This window comes from Opisthorchis viverrini (genome assembly GCF_000715545.1).
Source record: "Opisthorchis viverrini unplaced genomic scaffold opera_v5_86, whole genome shotgun sequence".
NCBI classification, from domain to species: domain Eukaryota; kingdom Metazoa; phylum Platyhelminthes; class Trematoda; order Opisthorchiida; family Opisthorchiidae; genus Opisthorchis; species Opisthorchis viverrini.
Window position 1 is genome coordinate 1008858 of NW_008751742.1, and position 21068 is coordinate 1029925.

The window sequence follows — 21068 nt, forward strand, 5'->3', positions numbered from 1 at the left end:
GACTTCCCCTGTCTAGGCTTGGGCAACCTGGCAGTATCCCAGCCCTCGTGCTTCCTTCGGGTAGCATGGCAGCTAGGCACCGGAAGGGTGTTACAGCTGAACGCTTTTTTTTACGTTTGTCGGTTTCCACCCACCTTGCCCGAATGAGCGTCTGGAAGTGTAGGCACCTGGGAATGATTGTAGTAAATCAGTACCAAGTCCCTTACCCTGCAACATTTATTCTTTTCTTCACAATAAGGCTTTCAAATGCATCGTGGTTGTGCGGCAGTGAAGCATCAGTGTTGAACACTGATGTGCTGTCGATGATGAGAATGCAATACTGGCCAATCAGGATAGCGATACGAACTTGCCTTTGTTTTGGAACTCATTCCATTTGTTTGTTTTGCGTACCCATCTAGGAAGATTGTTTGGGAGCATTTTCGTCTCTGGAAAATGGAATAGCGTACATTGTTTGTTTATATAATTATTGATACATGCATCTCATCCAGGTCATCAAGTTATCTGCAGGTGAGGTTGCCCTCTGTAGTACTGAACTGATTCCTGGACACGTTCTTCGGTTATTGTTCTGTCTATCGACTTTATAAAAACATTTATTTGCGCTGTTTACAGTTTCCCTAGCTCTTTGGACTCCGAAATTCTGGAGTCGTATCGTATTCCGCAGCTACGGATATACAACAGTGCACTAATTTGGATGGTTTATTACATCCGTAACTCTCAAGTGTTATTTTGAAGCCCCTAAGATAATTCGACGGACCATTATTTTTTTTTTGTATTTTTGCACCATATCCTCCTCTGACAATTCATAGTTCCTCTTCTCCTGTTCTGTACCTCCATTATTCAGCCCCACTTGACCTTTGGCTCCAGGGCCGGTGTACATAGTCGCGATTGCAAACATCACAGATTCGGTAAAACAATCCCAAACAGATATGTCAACTGAGGAAGTTCCCGCTCGTGTAGCTCCTGAGTTCGTTGTCGGTCTCCTTTGTGGAAGTAGTGGAAGTGCTCCTGGCGCAACAGCCACAATGCCACCACCTCCACCCGGATTCACCGCTCACGATACCTCCAGCTTAGCCTCGTTGAATGATCATTTGTCGATCCTGAACAACGACTCTACCATAACCACTACCACTTCAGCGATGAATTGTGAAGCGATCAGCAACACCTTCCCTTGTCGTTGGTCCGCTGCTATGGTAAGTGCTATCTTTCCGTCTTGGATTCTGTTTTTCATGCTCATAGTCATTTCATGAGACGCGGGCCACTATAAAGGTCATCGTGCGCAGGTACGAAAACGTTCATATTCAGCCGCCTCAAACACAAAATAATAATAATAATCGTTCTGCTGTGGCACCCTTTCGGTGCCTAGCTGTCATGCTACACGAAGGAGGCACGAGGACTGGGATACTGCCAGGTCGCCCAAGCCTAGACATGGGAAATCGACAGGCAGAGGTCGGGTTCAAACCACAGGCCTTCCGGTCAGTAAATCCGGGCTCTAACCACTTGGGCCATCGTTTCGGTGAATACCGCTAGCTGACTAAAGAAAGTTGTCTGCATTTCCGAGATAACCCCATCTCGAGAAAACTCATTTGGATTTTGGCACCGAATAACCTCTATAAATAAGAAGCCCCGAATCTGCCCGATAAGTTCTTGTGCTACACGAACACCAGGGTCAAATTATCCCATTATGAGATTATAGTACTAAACGACGCAATATTTTTGAAAATATTCGATGGGAGAAAATAAGTGTGAAGCAGCATTTCACACAGAGTGAAGACTGGCCAGAAGTTTTTTTTAAACTGTTGATCCAAGGAAATTCAGCAAAGCAATCCTATGTGACAAACAATGCTAGTTTTTCTTCGAAGAAAGAACCAACCACAAGTTCCCATCAGGTTCAGGACCTACCAGGTAGCTAGCTGTGGTCCCGGCTTTCACCCTTATAACAACTGCACGGACAAACGAATGACTTATTCAAAGTTGTGAAGCGGCGGAGGACCCTCTCTATTGAATCAAGGGGCTGACAAGTTCGTGTCATATGCTAGTCAACCAAATTGAAAAACAGGATTAAACTCTTAATTGATAATTGCTCCAAAAATTCATTGTCTGATGAAGTGAACATCTCCTATTGCCAACGTGAATTAAGAGTGTGGGTGCAAGAAGGTTGGATACATTTCTTGCTAATATGTCTTACCATCCATTTTAATTTTAGTGCCAATATAGACATCGAAATCCAGCCATCTGTTAGCCCTATCACACTATTATCGATACGAATAACTTGAAGGAAAAGTAACCTAACAAAGCGTCCTGACAAAGAACATCATAGAAAGAGGGCAATTCGGCTAGTGCTCTGAGCTAACGCGGGACGAAATGAAACGACAAACAGATCCACACTAAAATGTCCCCCGAGCACGGGTTGATTGTAAGCAATGGGTAAAAACAAACGAGAACGCGTTGTCCTATGTTCTCTTGTTTATTGATTTTACCAAACTGTCCTGTTTGAGCTAACAAAAATCGCCAATTTCCGGCAAGCCTACATTAATCAATTTCGTTCGTGAATCGGTAAGTGGTATTGAGCCTGAAGAGCCGGCAACAGCAACTGGGGATTGTACAGTAAAAAATTAATAAAGCAGAAACGCCACCAAGCGTGCACATCTATAGTGACCTTCATAGTGGCCCCATCTAGTCGACACCGTCAGATTCTTCCTATACGTCTCATACAATGAGCTCCACATCCCTGATGGTTTCAAGCAGGGAAAGTGAGTTGCAATAACAATTGTAATTAAAACACGAATGTAAGTGCTCCAACAAATATCAAAGGTTGCATTAAAGTAGCGAAAATGCCAACATTCGGCTAAACAACAAATGTTAAAATCCATCTAAGTAGGTAATTATTTAGATGGCCTTTAATCCTTTCGTCACCACTCGAAGAGACACTCAAGCTACCAACACACTGCCAAGAACAGATTGACAAACGCCAGACTAAGACGTTCCTACAACATTCAACTTTCTACAACAAATGATTGGGTGAAAGGTCGATTCGTAGGCAAACAATGAATAATACTCACGACACATTTTCTATAAGCATACAACTAATAGTTCACAAGATTAAATTCAGACTGGAACACTCTCTATATCTCGGTGCTAGTGTCTCATGAGTGGGTGGAACACTGGACAGCCTTCCACATTCGATAGGATCCCAAAGTGCTTATTTGTACCCGATTCTCCCTAAAACTAGTATCACTTCCACGGATTTACATCGGGTACAAGGTGTTCAGTTGGATGCACACTCGGCTCACCGCCAACTAAATGTGGCACCACCCACTGTACACGGAAGTCCATCCCTCGACATGGCCAGCTAATCCGAAAACGGTTCTCATCCCATCACACAACTCACCACGATGTTATCTCTCCTCCCGAATGGACTGCCAAGAACAGATTGACAAACGCCAGACTAAGACGTTCCTACAACATTCAACTTTCTACAACAAATGATTGGGTGAAAGGTCGATTCGTAGGCAAACAATGAATAATACTCACGACACATTTTCTATAAGCATACAACTAATAGTTCACAAGATTAAATTCAGACTGGAACACTCTCTATATCTCGGTGCTAGTGTCTCATGAGTGGGTGGAACACTGGACAGCCTTCCACATTCGATAGGATCCCAAAGTGCTTATTTGTACCCGATTCTCCCTAAAACTAGTATCACTTCCACGGATTTACATCGGGTACAAGGTGTTCAGTTGGATGCACACTCGGCTCACCGCCAACTAAATGTGGCACCACCCACTGTACACGGAAGTCCATCCCTCGACATGGCCAGCTAATCCGAAAACGGTTCTCATCCCATCACACAACTCACCACGATGTTATCTCTCCTCCCGAATGGCTATTCCTGAGTTGATGGGCCACGGCAATCGGTAAAACGTCTTCTTGGCTGGACAGGTTGGATAAACAGTTGTCCTGTTGTAGACAGCACCACATTAGAAAAGGACCATTTTTGCGGTGATACTCATCAAGTGAGTTCCGAGGGGGGACTGAAACCTACAACCTGTGGTGCCATAGCCTTTCTCTGACATTCTTGGCCAATCCCCCATGGAACACTGACAACCACCAAGATTGCCACATAACGGCTGTATGAAAACTGACCGGCTCACAGAAGAACTACGTCATCGAACTGCTCAAGGATAACACATTCGTAAATCTTATTTGGCAGACGGCATCATTAGACATCAAGGTGGCTCGGAATACATATGACTAAGACGACCAGTATTGAAGACAGCTTGAGGGATATCACATAAGAATCTAAGCAAAAGAGTAGTGCGTCACGTTGTTCTTCGACAGCAATGATCTTCATGGATGAAACTAATATACAGCTTATCAAGAGCCGGCTGTCACTTGCATGTCATGTCCAGAGGGGGTCCGAATTCCGGTCGCTCCAATGCGACCTCATTATGAGTCTTCGCCTTAATGGCGCGAATAGCTAGCCCAGGGATGCAGTTGCGGTTACAATTACAAAAGGTTGGTCATCGTAGGTGTGGCAGTCAGTCACGAAAAGGCCTGTCAACTATTCAGACACGCGTAGTATGGCGCATTTATGTCGCAGATCGAAATTAGCACGAAAGGAATAAACACGCAAGCGCTACCTCCTCGTGTAGATGTCATACTGCGAACATCAAGATTGACAGTGGCACTACTACCTCGATTCCCTGGGACCGAAGTTGGTTTAAGAGTCGCGGCGTAAAAAAACGAATCAGCCTAATACTAAGGAGACGATTTTTTCACACCTCGCTTATCTGTGAAATTGATAGCCTACCGAGTGTAAACGTTCCTCGCAATAATTTTGATTTGGTTTGCTGGTATTTTGGGAGCTGCACCCAAAATGGGAAGATTGAAACGCTTAACGATAGAGCATAAATTCAACCCCGAATCGCACTTGCAACACAACCTAGTAAAAAGGAAGTGAGAAGTCTAGGAAAATCTCTCTGTGTTGGTAGTGTGAGAAGATTTGGGACTTTTGTGGAGATTTCGTCCTGTAAGTGAAGCCAATCTGCTGAAAAGCGGAGAAGCACTGTACAGCTGTTTCATCCTTACGGGGAATCAACAGCAGTACGCATCTCACGAAACCCGCGACGTCCCGGCTAGTAGTTTGAACACTTAACCGTTCGGTCACGAGTGGCTGATCAGCAGTGTGATTAACTTGCATTTAGGATATAGCGCCGCTCATCCTTCAATCACGGGATCCACATCACACGGTCACACGTGTTGACTGGCTCCTCCAGCAAAGACTTCTCAGACAGAAGTTTCACTCATCGGGTGAAGTTTATTCTTCCACTGTGAGATGCACACTGCTGATGATTCCCAATAAGGATGAAACAGCTGTACAGTGCTTCTCGGCTTTTCAGTATAGATTGGCTTCACTTACAGGACGAAATCTCCACAAAATCCCTCTGTCTTCAACCATTAACGCATTGCGTATTCGGTAAATGCTAGGATTCGTAATGGCACACATGTTCCCATCTCCATATTCAACTTAAGTTTTCAGCAATTCATTCATTTCCCATTCAGGCACAAGACAATCAGTGTATCAGTCGGCATAGTCCAATAGGCTAGTGAACTACGAAAACTGCTGACCGTCAAAGGATGCTGTAATAACAGCTCATAATCTGTCGAAGACGTTTGCAGGTATTCATTGTGACATAAACAACCTCCAGTGTACGTTTCAAATACGTTTGCAGAAGAATCCAAGTAACTGTAGCAAGATGAAGGCGATAAAATACCGCGGATTACGACATATAAGACTGAAAGACACAAGAATCGTAATAATAATTACTCACATGTGATCCAAAATTAGAAAAACTACCTACATACAATTTGAGGGAGAAAAAATCGACAAAAGAGGGGAGCCTCACCCAAACGATTGTGGCAAACCAAGTAGCTCTCCTGGGCCTCCGATTTTAACCCGGACAAGGTGGTTCTGTGCTTCTTCAGTGTGATCTGCTTCAGTCTTCTCCTGGTCGCCTTGATCTCCCATGGTGAACCCCTCCGTTCCATCGTTTTGAGCGCAATCACTTATTGATAAACGATGCAACGCCACACCATCTAGGTCTGCACGAACCCCAGCATCAGCGGTGGTTAATGCACTTGCGATATCGTCTATATAGAGTTCAGCTGGTTCACACTGTTGCCTCACAAACTGTGGGCGATTGAGCCGCATAACTAAAAAGGTAAAGATGCATTTGCAATGCGGCTGTCAACACATTGACTACTGTAATTCATAAGCGAAAAAAATAATAAAATTCCATGAAATAGCACTGGATGTTAATCCAAGCTATGAAGCAATTTATATGTGCATAACTGCTCTCGTCACGTTTCCTAACAACCTGCCACTGTTACATTAACGTCCCGATTGACCCAAGTAAAACTAACATATCCGTTAATGACTAGCTCCTCCACAATCCCAGAAACCCTAAACGTAGCTGATCTTTGTATGTTTCCTAACAGGTACCTTATGCTTGCCCGATTTCATATTCACTTCCCTATAAGCTCCCTGGAGCAGGTCATTCCATCTGGCGCACCGATCGAGTTTGTCTTCCTCAAGAGCCTGGTTTGACTACGTCTACACTGTCATTTTCGAAGGGTCCGATTCCGTGGTCGACAAGCGTCTATTTCATTTTATACTGGGACTTAGGCATGCAATGATCACGGATGTTGTTTGCTAGTCGTGAGCGTTTCCATGCATCTGGAGAGGTATCTGGTATAGTCCGATGTGACTGACTAACTAGAGACCATGTTTCCAGCAATTTTATTGGTTCAGTTGAAATCTGTGTTACGTTGTTTTCATTCCTCGCATTTGATTAATTCGATGAATGACTTCCTTCGGAGGTTTTTTTGTTCCTGCGCTGAAGGATCCTTTTTTCAATCGACCCGATAAACCTGATGATCGACACCCAAAGGACGTACCTGAACCGCCAATCAAGAATACTCACTCCTGTGCTGAAGCCTGACTTAGTCGTGGTGATTCCATGCACCTAGTCTTTTGCAGAACGCAGATCTCAACTGCCACAAACGTCGAGAAGCAGTCTCTGCATGACGCTAGGTGCCTAAGGGAAAACCACCTAAACGTAGCTGCTTCTCAAGTTCGTGTATGCATTCGAGAGGCACCAGGCAGTGATACCAGACGAGAAAACTTTCCTACCTGTATGGTGTATCAACAGTGAGGATAGTTCAAGCTTTGACTAACTCCATCAAGTAAAGTTCTGGCACCATTTGGAAAGACAACTTCAGAAATGGTCCAAACAATACAAGCGGCATTTCGATTCGTCGTGGCACTAGTTTTGTGGGCCGTATTGCCAAATCACAGTCAAAAATATCGTTTCACTGATAAATCGTGTGAGTATGGTAGTGTGACCAGTTTGTAAAAAGCAATAATCGTGCCCAATGAGTCATTTGTTTGCAGCTTACGTAAATTGGGCGCTGAAATTCTGCTTGCGCATAGTACGTATAGTGCTAGTTTAGCCGCAGTTGAAACGACTACTCGCCTTTTCACCACTTGTGAGAAAATCCGTGTTATATTGTACAGACGTAATACACTACTTATAGGGTTGCTGAAAACTCTCCGACAGCAACCTTATGAGTAGTGTATTACGCCTATACGACACCTCGAATATCGTGTCAACTGAAACATGGTGCAGCCTGGTGTAACACACGCAGTTGCTTAAAACATCATAAAAGAGGGATTCGGCTGGGTTCTAGGTGAGTCTACCGTCATAACCAAATTGGCTTGCAAGTGAATGTATCTTGCTATTTTCATGTTATATACTTTCTCCCGTATCGTATTATTAGCACACTGTCTGCCAAATAAGCATCGGTTAGACATCTATGGTGAGATTATTGAACGAAACAATTTCCACCGCAGAATATTGCGAAGTGTGTAAAAACAGAGCATTCAAAAATATTCTAAAAGGGAATTTTCCCCCCTATTACCGTTAACACTTGTGCTAGTACCCAAGACAGTCACACGTACTGATTTCAGACAAGTAGGAGGCTACTACTGTTGGTCTAAAAGTGTCCAGGCAAAATTGCAAAAGGGCAGCTGAATCAGAAATGTTCTACTAGTGGGGAGACGAAGGCAGTTGACTGTTAGCAGTGCATATGGACCTAATTGGACTATTCCACTGCAGCAGCTTCGCCGCCGGCTGTAGACTCAGTCAGCATCAAATGAACAACAAAAACGTGTCCAGCGACAATCACATGTAGGCTCAACCGAATTTCACTGGGGGGATGGCGTGTGAGGGGGTGGGAATGCACTTCCCAATCGGTGTCCACACTGCGTGCGTTCAAAAAGGAAGCGCTTGTCTCGAAATCCAGAACTTGGCCGAACGCATGTCCAGGAAGGCGTTCAGCTATCACAACACAAGTTAAGTATATGTGTGAGCTGTGTTCGACCTTGGCAGGTTCCTTTAGTTGGCTAAAATTGCGCTGCCTGCATAGCTTCGGTAACCCATTGATGAATTTTTACCAATCATGAAACGAATCATTTGCATACCAATTCGTGTGCACGGGAGATTCGATCACCCCCTAACCACATGTTGTCTCAGCTTGAGAAAAGCCAGAGGATCTGTTGTGTAGATATCACAAACTTCTCATTGATGCAGAAACCCTCAACAATCCCAGATAGCTAGTCTTCCAGGTATTGAGATATCCAAGGCTCTAGCCAACTGACGGTAATCGCGTCAATTTAGCTGACCGTATCTCGTACTAAACTGCAATAACTATGCTAAGTATTCACGAAGGACAGTAACTACAAGTGGCATTCACTAATTTTGAGCAGGTGAGTCCAGCGCTATGAGAATTGTTTGCGATTAGTCTGGAACATTATTAGGAAATGCAGCAGTCTTGGCTTGCTTCATACGACTATTCAAGCAGGTGGCTATTGTAAAAACCGGACGCAAACGTAGCGAACCGAGTGGTCATTTACCGGGTACAGGAAATGACCCGGGTAATGAAAGACAAACGCGTTCACAGCCAGGTACAGCGCCATCCGGATGACAGCAAAAAATGGCGACAGTGCTAGGGTTTGACAAGAGAGACCAAGAGAAAATGTTTTGCACCAAACGAAAGATGGTTTAGCTACTGTTTTGTGGAAAACCCCACATGTACATGGTGAAAACCAACCATCCGTATCTCGCTTCCCATAAATGGGTGCACGTTCTTTTAGCCGTGCACAACAGCGCGCAACCTGCCTGTCTGATCCCACCTGTCTGACCAACGACCCGAGTGGCAGACGAGGATGTCCTACCAGCCGACAGTTGATCGATTCTCGCGTCACAGGCGATTTGACCAATAGGAAAAGCAACGGCGAAAGTGGCCACAGCCAATCATTGCGAATGGGAAAACATGTGTGGTTGGGTGACTTGTGCAAAACAGTGCAGGAGTGTTGCTTGTCGAACCCAAATGTTCCGTAATAGTCTGCCAAAGATTATGTTGTGAAAAGAAGTTGCTCGGATTTGACAGGAGGAGTTTAAAAGCCTCGAGGGTATAAGCCCCGTTTGTGTTGGGCTTTCCATGCGCGGTTTTATTCTAAGTGTGTGTTACTGTTTGCTAATTGGATATGCATCCTCGTATCAAACACAGTCAACTGACGGATTGCTCACGAGAACAGCAGAAGTCACGCAGACTTCAGAAAACGAGAATGACGTGCCAAACTGCTCTGTAGAACTCCGATTAGTCCCTCCGACCAATTTATCCCGCCCAAGCCCAGGTCGTCCGCACAGCCTTCTGTTGAATGTGGGACAACAACAACATCTCGAGCTTGAATGTAATTGCTGTTGTGAAAACATAGAAGAGATTAAAAGGGTTGCATCGGAGCAACTAGCAAAGCTGCGTGGACCATCAACTGCTGAAGCGGTTCAGAAAAGCGAGCCGATAGGACAACTGCAGTACCGTANTAACCTGCTGAAGGGGTTAAGAAAAGCGAGCCGATAGGACAACTGCAGTACCGTATTATTTCAAACAACGATCATAGTGTTTACTTTACAGAGACCAAAAAGGCACATGACCATGTACGAGTACACCACAGGCTAGCTAATCGTACTTCGCGCTCTCCCGATTGTGGAAAAAACGTGTATGTATGTGCGGAAGACTTCAAACCGGTAGCTCCGTGTAGAGCAAGAGATGAGAGCAACGGAGATAATGTGACAACACTCAGGTCGCGTGAAACCTCTATTCAACGGTTTTACTTGTTTGGAGACAATCTGGGGCACAGCGACATCAAGGTGTACTTGGTACTGACAGACTCCACCAGTAAACCTGGCGACCAGAAGTCCACAGAATACGGGACAATAGAGGAATCCGGTGAAAGACAACAGAACAAAGAAACCAAACCTCAATACTGGGTTACCATCGCGACCGCCCAAATATTTGTCATCAAACAAAATTTCTTAGAGGGTGAGGAGACACCAGATGAAGTGTACGAAACCCCGTATTACAATGAATCCATGGAAGGGTACTGGGAGAAAGTTCTCCACGTAACCGTACGGTTGAGACCGCAAAAATTCTATATTGCTTCGGACTGGAGTGCAGCTGTGATTGCTTTTTTGATCGCTTTATCTGTCGGGTGTTGCAACGACCCCATGTTAATGCACGCACAACTCAAACAGCCCCGAGAGATCATACTTGGATTATGCTGTCAGCTGCTTCTTGTCCCCACAGTAAGTATAAATTCAGGTCCAAGACGAACTTTGAAGTACTTTTTTACGCAAAAACCTGTCTCACTTGACACTTTGATGACGTGTGGTCATTGTAGTGATGTGTTGGGAGTAAGCTAAACACATTGTGTAACACTATGAATCCGCCTTTAAACTGGAACCTAGTTTAACACGTTTTCGAAGTGCGTAGAATTGCGATCTACAACTCATTTCTCCTAGAAGTGCTATGTGGTGCTTGAAATGTTTGGGGATTTCTGAATCTCTGTTGGTGGTTAGATTCCAAGGATTTCCTCCTGGAACAAGATCGGGAGCCATTTGAAAAAGTGAGAAAGGCCGTTCCAGCGATATGAAACCCCTGTGGGACGACTTATTGCTTCAATGGAGCCCTCAAGGGAATATCTTAATCAATGATGAATCGATAAACGTGGAAAGTAGACTATTTACTTATTCCGCGTGGAAAATTCCCGAAATTAAGTTCAAAAGGTGCGGATGGATAACTTATTGCATTTCGATATCGGGATAAGACAACCCAAAAGGTGTTGTACACACCCAAGGTGAGCAGTCTGTGAGTAAGGATAGGATTCCTGGGATCCAGGAATAAGGCCTGAACAGGAAAATAAGTTTATGCGATGTCGAAATTAAGTAAACAGATTACCAGGATAGCCAAGTTATACATTCTAGGGCTCAAACTCCAATTGCGTAGACATTTCCCCCAACTCCTCTTTCTGTTCATTGAGTGCACAGGGAACCAGAAGAATTGCAGATGTCAATACATCCGGACCATGTCACTTGTGACTGTCATCAGAATGCACGGAAGTCGGCGACAAAGCCCATCGTGACAAGCACAACGAGAAGATACGCTAACCGATATGAGAAGAAGCAACTAGGGACATTGGAAGTTTCAGTCTACCAAGCTCAACAAATGAAGGGTGAAAACAAATGGAAAAATGACATCCTATTCGATACCCAGTGGATTTTTCGATGCATTTGGTGTAAATCCACCTAAGGGCCTTTTTACAAGGAAGAGTGATACAATAAGGGAAATGAGGTTATTGAACCTCATCAAATAGGGATTACACCCCCGCCAACATCGACTCCATTCAGCATCGTTAGGTTTGGCTTACGATCGATATCTATTCGCCTGATTACAGTCCCCTTTCTAGCACATCACTGTACATAACCACGAAGCGCAAATCCCCAACAGAAACCAGGATCCAAAAGTCATACTCATGGTACTTAGTTAGTTGTTAGTACCAACTAACCACCTGATCCCACTCAAATGAGTTATGGTGCTCAGAGCCTAAACCATCACTTTTCTATGGAGAAAACGAGGGAAAAACTGAACCTTGATTTGTTAAACGCGTTGTGCTTCTGTCAGGATTATCCTAGGCGAAACGCCATGTAGAAATTTTGTACAATATTAACTATCAACTGTCTATTGTAAAAAGAGTAGGGACGATATGTGGTTCTCAAAATTGTGTAGACTGACGGCTGCACAACTAAAGTAAGGAAGCATAGTCGGAACAAACTACTGAATCAAGTCAGGGAGGTTAAATTTTCTCGTGTGTCCGAATCACTCAGACTGGGTTTGACAAAACTGCAAATATTCATGTCTATCCTTGTAAGCCCGTGTGCACTTGTAGCAGTTAGTGTGCGCGCCTCTATAAACCCGTTTAACCAAAGCATTGTGGTGTTGCCAGGGCAGAAAAACTAACGGTATGGGCGAACATCGTTGGACCAGGCAATGACGTGGGTGGAATTGAAAAGATTTACACTCTTTTGATGTCCTTTTAAAGCAGAGATTTTTTTCCAAAGGATAGGTTCGATCTTCTACTAAGATGGAATTTTCAGTAATGGTAAAACTGGCATTTTAGGGGGATGTCCGTTTATAAGCGAACCCAAACAAAGATAACAGTACGTCATCAGCCTTTGTACTTCATTGTGTTAGAGTCAAAAGTTGAGGTAAAAGCGCCAAGATCTGCTGCTAGGGTTGATCCAGTTGGTGTTCCAAACAAAAAGATTTCCTGAAATAAGACCCAACGTGTGGTCTTTCCTCAGAAGCCACAGTGTCCACAGAATGAAGAATTAAGATCAAAGCATTCGTATCATCCAATCAACCATAAACGGGCGCTTTGGAATAAACGACCATAAAAGCTAAGACGGAATATACTGAGCTCACCGATGAAGGTCAGTTAAAAAACAGTCCATGGCTTTGAATCGATAAATATACTTTGCCACGAATGTTGAACTTTGCCGGAAATACACGTTCAACTATATCGTTAAATGACAATAATACTCATCTGAAGCATTATCAGGTGTGGTAAAATAGGGCCACAGGGAAACATGCCCATGAGAATTAACACTGCAGATTTCTATCCAACAAACATGTAAAAGTGATCGCGTGCAAATACAGGCCCATAGAAACATGGGAGCATAAAAGACTCTAAAGTAACACTGTCTTATCGTATTCAGACTATCCGTGAGAAAATAGCTGTCAAGAAACTGCGAACCCTACAAGGACAGATCGAATGTACCACACGTGAGCCGCGGATTAGCTGCATACAAAAATGACATTTTGAAAAATGGCCAAAAAAAATACATTTAACGCCAACTTTTCATGGGGAAATGAGGTCTGCTGGCTGATGGCGTCCAACGTGGAAAAATCCATTTTCTAAGCGGAAAACCAATGGGAGAAAATGTTTAAGCGCAAGACCAAAGCAATGCTGGTTGCGAACTATTGATTTTAGCAATCCCTCACAAGGTTCTGAAGACAGAGAGACTGACATGAACGTCCCCAAGAGTGAATCCATTAGTAGGCACAAAATAAGGCGGTTCAGTGACATCCCATGACATAAAAGTGGCGTTACAGCAAACAAAATTCCACTGCCCAGACGTAAATTCATACGAAGACAAGTTTCAAGTAGGTTTAAATCCGATATTCAGTGTTACTCAAAATCGCCGGGCTGTTAGACCACCTACAAACAGGAAATTGCTAACAATGAATCTACCCCAAATGTCAAACGGTTTTCTGGCTTTCTGAGTCACGAAGTTGGCCAACACCAGATCACGCAATTCGAGCAACGTGATTGAAGGTTGGTTGCATTATATTCTGTAAGTAAACCAAACTGTTGAACAACCCCATGCAGCTAAATGGCAATGCTGAAATCCCTATCCGTAAAATTGCAGGTTCGAATCCTTGCTGGGATTTGTGACAGGCGAGCTGTTCAGGAATCCTGACAAGAAAACAGCTGCATAGTTGCGCAAAACCAGTTAGCTGTACCACATTTCGCGCCTGATTGGTACCATATAATTGCGGAATGGCCTACACAACATGCACAACAGTCAGCTGAGGACATCTTCCGATGGTGTTTGGTTTTCGATGGCTCATTTCGAGATTAATATTAGTAGATAAACTGAGGTTATAATTACATTTAATCCTTAAGCGGATGAGTGAACTGACCTGACAAAAAGTGGCACTCAGGACTTAGTCAGCAGACGTCATCCGTTGCACATACCTTATGAGGGAACTCCTCCAATGCCAAAAAAATTTCAGTACTAGATGAACATCCACGCGAATTACTCCCAACCGTCTAAGTCATTGTTTCTGGATCGAGTCCAAAAGGTAAACTGGATACGGTCACCAGTGTAGATTGTGGCAATTCATATAACCTGAGTTATTCAAGCGTTCTTCACCGGAAAAAAGGTGTGATTAGGTCCCCAAGGCTTAGCAGTTTCAAGTCACATCGAAACTGCAGACAACACATAAAAACATTATGAAAGCTAAGGAACGTCCACTGGAAAGGTGATGTAGTTTGTAAGCAGACCTATGATCTTAAGTACACTGGATGAGTAGGTATAACACATACAAAGTTCGGTCAGTTGAGTGGGCACAACTAAGAATGCAAGCGGGTATTAGAGTTACCACACGCAAGACAAGTTTTTAGGATGCATTTCTAAAGCATCGACTTCAATCAACGAGGAAAAGTGACCGAGGCTACTTAGAATCCCTACCATGCGGTCCCTAAGATAAACGTAACCTGACGCATCGTCCGACCCAACTATTATACCTCATAATAGTGACTTTCATAGTATCGAATCCTCACATCACGTTTACGCAACGTAACCATACAGTTACTTGAAGCTGTGCAGCCGATTCTGCTCCAGAATGAATGAACTCAACGAATGCAATGAGTTACAAATGATGACATGGTCGGGAGACTATCACACTAACACATGTTTGGCAGTCTCATTGTCGTTTTGTACCCAACAACGGTAACCTGGATGGTGGTAGGATACTCTGATTTCAAATGGAACGCAAACTTCTTGTAAACTGATCTTCCAAAGAGTCTCGTTCCTCTGATGGAGGCGCGGCGCCACGAACGAACCCTCCTGTACGGTCAGGTAGAAAGTGCTCCGCAGGCTACATTATATATATATATATATGTATATATATATATAATATACATTATATATGCGTGTGTATCGAAAGCATAGCAAACAAACACCCATTTGAGATGGTAACTTGAGCTGGAAACAAGTTGATGTACAAACAAACAGTGCATGGCTCAACATAGCACAAATATTTGGGAAGGGAATATTCATGTTTCGAAACCCGACGTGACTTTACGTCTGCTTCCACCTGAGATTACGTCGCCTTGAATTATTACAACCATTTCCCATCTATTGCACAGCATCTGTGCAGCGTGCACAGATGCACTAAATACGACATTAGGAACGCAAGTCTACCCTAGTCAAACAAGCCTTGCTATCAAGTCCACCAAGTATATCAACAGACTACGGAGAGGACATGAGTGTGCACTCGTCAAATGGGTGTAGCTTGATTATGGAATAAGTCTGTAAGAAGTAAATAGGCTCATATTATACAGGTTTGTTTATACGAACCAAAGTGTGCAAGTGCGAATGTATTGGGTAATGGCAGTCTCACAATTCACCCCATATATCCCTGTGATATTTTAGATTACGCTCGCCGTGATTGCCTGTTTCTCGCTGGACGAAGATCAGGCTTTTGGGCTATTCGTCACAACTACAGTGCCTGGTGGTGGACTGGCATACTTGTTTACGTATCTCGTTCAGGGTGACCGTCAACTGTCGGCCGCGCTTTCCTTCATGACAAGCTGGTTCGATATCGGTGAGTGGATGACATTTACAAAAGTGTGACCTAGAAAATGTCCTTTGTTAAGCAGCACACAAAATGCAATGTATTGTCACTACGTAAACAGGAAACAACAGCTGTTAAGGTTCCATTGTAGGAAGGATGATTTTCTCACCCGAGAAGGTTAACCCTGACAAGCTAGTGTATGGACATATTACAGAAGAAAACCAGCTAGAAAGTGGTACAAAAAATTTAGTTCTACCAGAAACTTCAAGAATGCCTATAAATGGACCGCATGAGAATTTCGTTCCTTTTTCCTATGAAAACCCTCGACCTCATGTCAAGAAAAAGACTTGGTGTGTCGAACCGGAATGAGATTCTTATGCAACATGTTGATTCGAACCTTAGATGAGTCTATCGTTAACACCAAATTTATTTACAAATGAGTGGTGATCTCCACATTGTCCCTTCATATTCCAGTCACTTCCCCGGTTTGGACATTTGTAATTAGTAATTACTGGTATCGGCGTCCGATGGACGTAGGCAAAACTGTTGGCTGGCTATGCGTTGTAGCCTGTGCTCAAACAATCGGTACAATTCTGCGCGGATGCCGGCCTGGTTTGGCACACGCTGTACTCACCTGGTTCACCAGACCTCTCCTGTTATTGGCAGGGATCCTACTGGTCACGCTGGGTGTTTACATCAATCACTACGCGTTTAACGAGTTCGATTACAAGCTGGGGCTAATTTTAGGCCTGTTGCTGGTCATCACGCTTGGATTTGTTCTCGGCTGGATCTGTGGTCAAGCGACTAAACAAGGACTACAAGCTGCAAAAACGCTGGCGACAGAAGCAGCAGTCTTTAACGGTCTCCTCTGTGTGCCTTTGTTGCGGACATCACTGACCAAACCGGAAGGTGATATGGCGGCTGTGGCCCCAGTATGGGCTACTGTGTTGATCCCTATTCCACTGGCCTATCACGCAGTAATATCAGTGCTACATGTGAGTCATTTATTAAACTGCTAAAAAGAAATCTATCACTATAGTTTCTTTGCCCCCCCCCCTTCAACTCAAACATTTGGAATTTCAACATAATACAGCGGTCTATTAGTAAATTTATGGCGATTCCATATTCTACATACCCCGATGTTTTGTGCCAAGATGAAGAGGAATGCTGATAAAGCTAGGGTTAAGCACTAGGAGGTCGTGTTTCGACTCCTGAATTTTTTATAGTTTAAAAGGAGTCTTGTGTGTATAAAATTAAAGCTGACCATAAATTCAGCGAACGGATGATATGCGCTGAATATTTTGATGTTTTGCAGAGAATGGACGTCAGAAATTTGAAGAACGCGCGATCATACAAAAACACTGAAGAAGCGCAATCGGAATGACAAAAAAATCTTAAGGATTAAATTAAATTGCCCAAAAAGTCCGCTTGCATTGAGTCAAATATGTATTCCAGGGTGCATCCGAAACGTGAGTAGAAAAAATACACCAACTCAAAACTGTCTGTAGTCCAAGTGAGCAACTAAATGTTTGCCTCGTTGATGTCTTGATGAAACACCCGTGTCAGACTGTCTGTGTAGATAGTTTTAATGATAGTAGGCCAACCCACTGTTCAAACCCACTGATATTCAACCAAAAGCATAGATGAATCTTCGCTTGTTACACAACTCACACTAGTCAAGCAGAAGGCACTGGTCTTAACTCCAGGTATCCCCACGTAAGGAGTCGCAGAAGACCTGGTTTTGTTATTCCCGAATTCAAATTGATTCGTCCGATCTAACAGAGTTAGAATCTATATTTGTTGAACTCTAGCAGTATGAGTTCTTTTATTAGAAATTTAGCGCAGTAGTTTCTAATTCTACAGTGCAAACCATGATGTTTGGATGTTATTCACTGGCGTAGCAGCAGTTCACAACAACAATTAACGACTCGAGACAACGACGCTCCATAATGAGATAAAAGACAGCTGACATCCAGGCGAATCTTAACAGAAAGTGGCTGATCCCAAAACCTAGACGGCTTAGAAAAATTAGAAACTTCGGCCACTCGTACAAGAAAAAAACACATGCTTGTCCACCTAATTTTTGAGTTTTTCCATGTTCTCATAAACCAAAATAAGACACTGAAATCCGAAAAACTAGGGCCGTTTCCGTAGTGATTATCGTAACTGAATGCTTCACACTCACTAAGAACTGCCATGTTTTATACAAGATCCCTAATTTCTTGCTCTGATTGGTTCATAAACCACTAGACGCACCTAGACAGAGATGAGCGGAACTAAAAACAGAACGCACTGTGACGACAAGCTAGAATGTGATTTCTTTTACAGTAAAATGAGGACATCGAAGGTCGGTACAGTGCAATGAAAACTGAATTTCTCATAGACCATTATCATCATCGTTGACAATAAAACTAGATGAAAACACTGGTGCTTCACTGCTGTACGATCGTGTCAACTTATTTCAATGAGGCCTCGTAATCGAAAGGAAAAAGAGATAGAAAGGGAGGTAAACTTAGGGCAAGTCTCCCAGGAAAATCCGAGGTGCTTACACATCCAGCACTCAGTTAGGCAATATGAAGATGCTGACATCGGTTACCTGCCATATCTTTCAGTGCCTCCAGCCAAGCACAGAGGGTCACGTAAACCTCATCTTGCAGAGTGGACAGCACCAAACGTTTTGTAACACCCTTCATTCCCTCCTGTCATATCGGATTCTGCCAACGTCTAGGTTTCTGCCACTTCGGATTAGGCACGGAAAACAGCGCTCATTTCGGAAAGCGGCAATTCAATATGCGTAACACATGGCCCAGCCACCTTAGATTGCAGTGATGGAGGCATTGAGGGAATTACCCTCTGTTTCACTAAAATCCGGTCTCCTGATAATCTCATTGCGAATTCACCGGCTCCAGCCGATTTCGGCTGTAGTTCTGAGAAAAATCTAAATTTCACAGATCCTTTGTCCGAAGCGGCCAAGTCTCGTAGCCGAATAGCACAGTAGTGTGGTACATGCGTCCTTTGAGACCCAGTATAGTGCCTCTTTGACGACAAATGGATAACGCAATTTCAGACTTCGGGATTCGAGCGCTTACGTTGTCCATCACACTCCATCAGAGCTAATACAACTTCCAAGATATAATTGTGTTTCGCAACTTACAGTGCTCAGAAACCGCACGTCGTGCAGCATAAGTTTGCAGTTTGCGGGCGCGAAGCACATACCGAAGAAATGACCAGTCTGTCACGAATAGACTGAAACATACAGCAATGTTACTGTCTGCGCATCTCCATAACCCATGGAGCTATACTGGGGAGTGCACGTGCGAAATTCAGAGAGCCTCATATACCAGGCTGGTTAATGGGTAGAAGTCTGACTAACAGTCTTCTGGTCCCCCGGGTGCCACTTGAAACATGTGTGGTGAATTGTGCCATGAAAATTTGAGCTGTTCCGACGGTCCTACGTCAACTATCACTGCTTTGAGGTTGGGCTCCTGAGCCAAAGGTTTTGGCTGAAGACCCCATCCATCCCCTTGTCTAGGTGAAAGCATCCAAGCAATATCTCAGCTCACGTAAAACCACCAACTGCTCAGTTATGAACAGGTACCAAAACCAGAAGACAACACCCACTAAGCTAACCCAGTTTGCTCACTATAAATTGCGCACTACAAATACGTTTTATGTGCTACGGTCTCGTTCACAAATGAAGGGGTGACGAAAGTAACAACGCACTGGTGGTGATGCCCTAGCCATTCACTTCTGTGATCCTCATGGGATCTTAGTTGGAGCAACTACATTTAATCACTTCCAAAACAAACGAGAGGCGCAGAAGCACCGATTGAACTCTCAGTCCTATCCCGATTCATAGCCGTGCCTTATCAAGAGGAGGTGGATGGCGGTCTTGAGGCTTAGAACGTTGGAATAAGTGGCGAGCACTTTTCACTACTAGAGAGTAATCAGTAGTCCAAACTTTCTTACGAGCAGGCAAAGTACGTGCCATCACAATGTATTTCCGTGTCGCTTTGTCTTTCAGCGCTGGATAAAAGATTTCTTGCAACGAAGAAAGAAGAACGAAGAACAAAACTCAATGGCAGCAATTCTCGGAGGTGGTCCACTCGGACCGGGAGATATAGGCGTCGCTTCCGTTGCAGCGGTTGCGGCTGCAGCAATCGCAGTCGCGCCAGCAATTACTGCAGGCGCGAGGGGGCAGGCAGGTCCAATGATAAACCTCACATATGTCAATACGAACGACAGTGAAACCAGCACGAGTCGGCGCCAATCTGCAGCAGATACAAGAATTAACTCGCCTACAAGAACAGAGGTTGCTGGATCAAATACTAGACCATCACTAGAAGAGATCCATGCACGAGAAGTGGATTATTTGACGTCGCCCGGCTATGAACCACTGCATATAGAGTTCAACGAAACAGATTTACCTATCATGCCGCGTGCATCCACAAGTGAACATCATCAATTGTCTGGTTATGCAAGTACCCATCACGAAACCCATATTCCGAAAGCGACCTCTGCATGGTTTACCAGTTCCACTGAGTATTCAACCCCAGGAAAACAGACCGGGAATGATAAACCTCTGTCATGTTCTTTACTGGAAACATCTCCCCCACATCCAACCCACCCTCTTACCAAGCACAGCCAATTTCAAAACAACGCAACCGGGTATGATGGTAGTAACGCAAAGCTACTTTCACACAAAGCCGAACGACACAACCCCACCCCGTATACCAACCTGTAACTAACAGCCTTAAATAACGTTAGATACCAGAACACAACATCACAAAACAGATACCCCAATAAAAATTACTTAAACACAATAGCTTTTATACATACAGCAGGAAATGCGAATGGAGAAGTTGGTGAAATTGTACAGAAACACACACGCGACTTCAAAAAGCACCATTGCTTTGAGACCCTAGAAAACCGTTGACTAATTCCCAGAAGCAGGTGAGAATGTTTAGCTACATAGTAAACGCAGTTACACTGAGAACAAGCAGAAACTAGCGGATGCGGTGGTATCACACTTAACTGAAAAACAAGGGCTAGAGGCTTAATAACGATTCGGGATTTTAGATCTTAAGACTGGTAGAATCTACCTAAGCCGGTTACCAATATGGCTGTTGGTGAGAGTCACGGTTATCTTGGTAGAATGAAACAGTTAGGGACGTTTGTGAAGACCAGGCGAGACTAGAAGACTAAGTATGCCATCTAATCGTGAACCTCTAAACGATTTTCC

The 21068-nt window shown here is 43.9% G+C and overlaps 3 protein-coding genes across 3 annotated transcripts in view; 2 read left to right on the plus strand and 1 right to left on the minus strand.

The window, feature by feature from the left end:
- Positions 1–2268, plus strand: part of T265_04908 (hypothetical protein) — a gene marked incomplete at both ends in the record, with an annotated part of 5112 nt that extends 2844 nt beyond the window's left edge. The window contains 2 exons of the mRNA XM_009169768.1: positions 865–1190; positions 2215–2268. Coding sequence (XP_009168032.1) covers positions 865–1190; positions 2215–2268 — 380 coding nt within the window. The remainder of the gene's footprint in view (positions 1–864; positions 1191–2214) is intronic.
- T265_04910 (hypothetical protein) overlaps positions 1–21068 on the minus strand; it is a gene marked incomplete at both ends in the record, with an annotated part of 66055 nt that overhangs the window by 35867 nt on the left and 9120 nt on the right. The window contains one exon of the mRNA XM_009169770.1: positions 5911–6217. Within this exon, the coding sequence (XP_009168034.1) occupies positions 5911–6217 (307 nt within the window). The remainder of the gene's footprint in view (positions 1–5910; positions 6218–21068) is intronic.
- On the plus strand, positions 9435–20636 carry T265_04909 (hypothetical protein; the record flags this gene model as incomplete). The annotated part of the gene is made up of 4 exons (XM_009169769.1): positions 9435–10710; positions 15685–15856; positions 16301–16821; positions 19851–20636. The coding sequence occupies 4 exons, from the start codon at positions 10498–10500 to the stop codon at positions 20568–20570; spliced, it is 1626 nt and encodes a 541-aa protein (XP_009168033.1).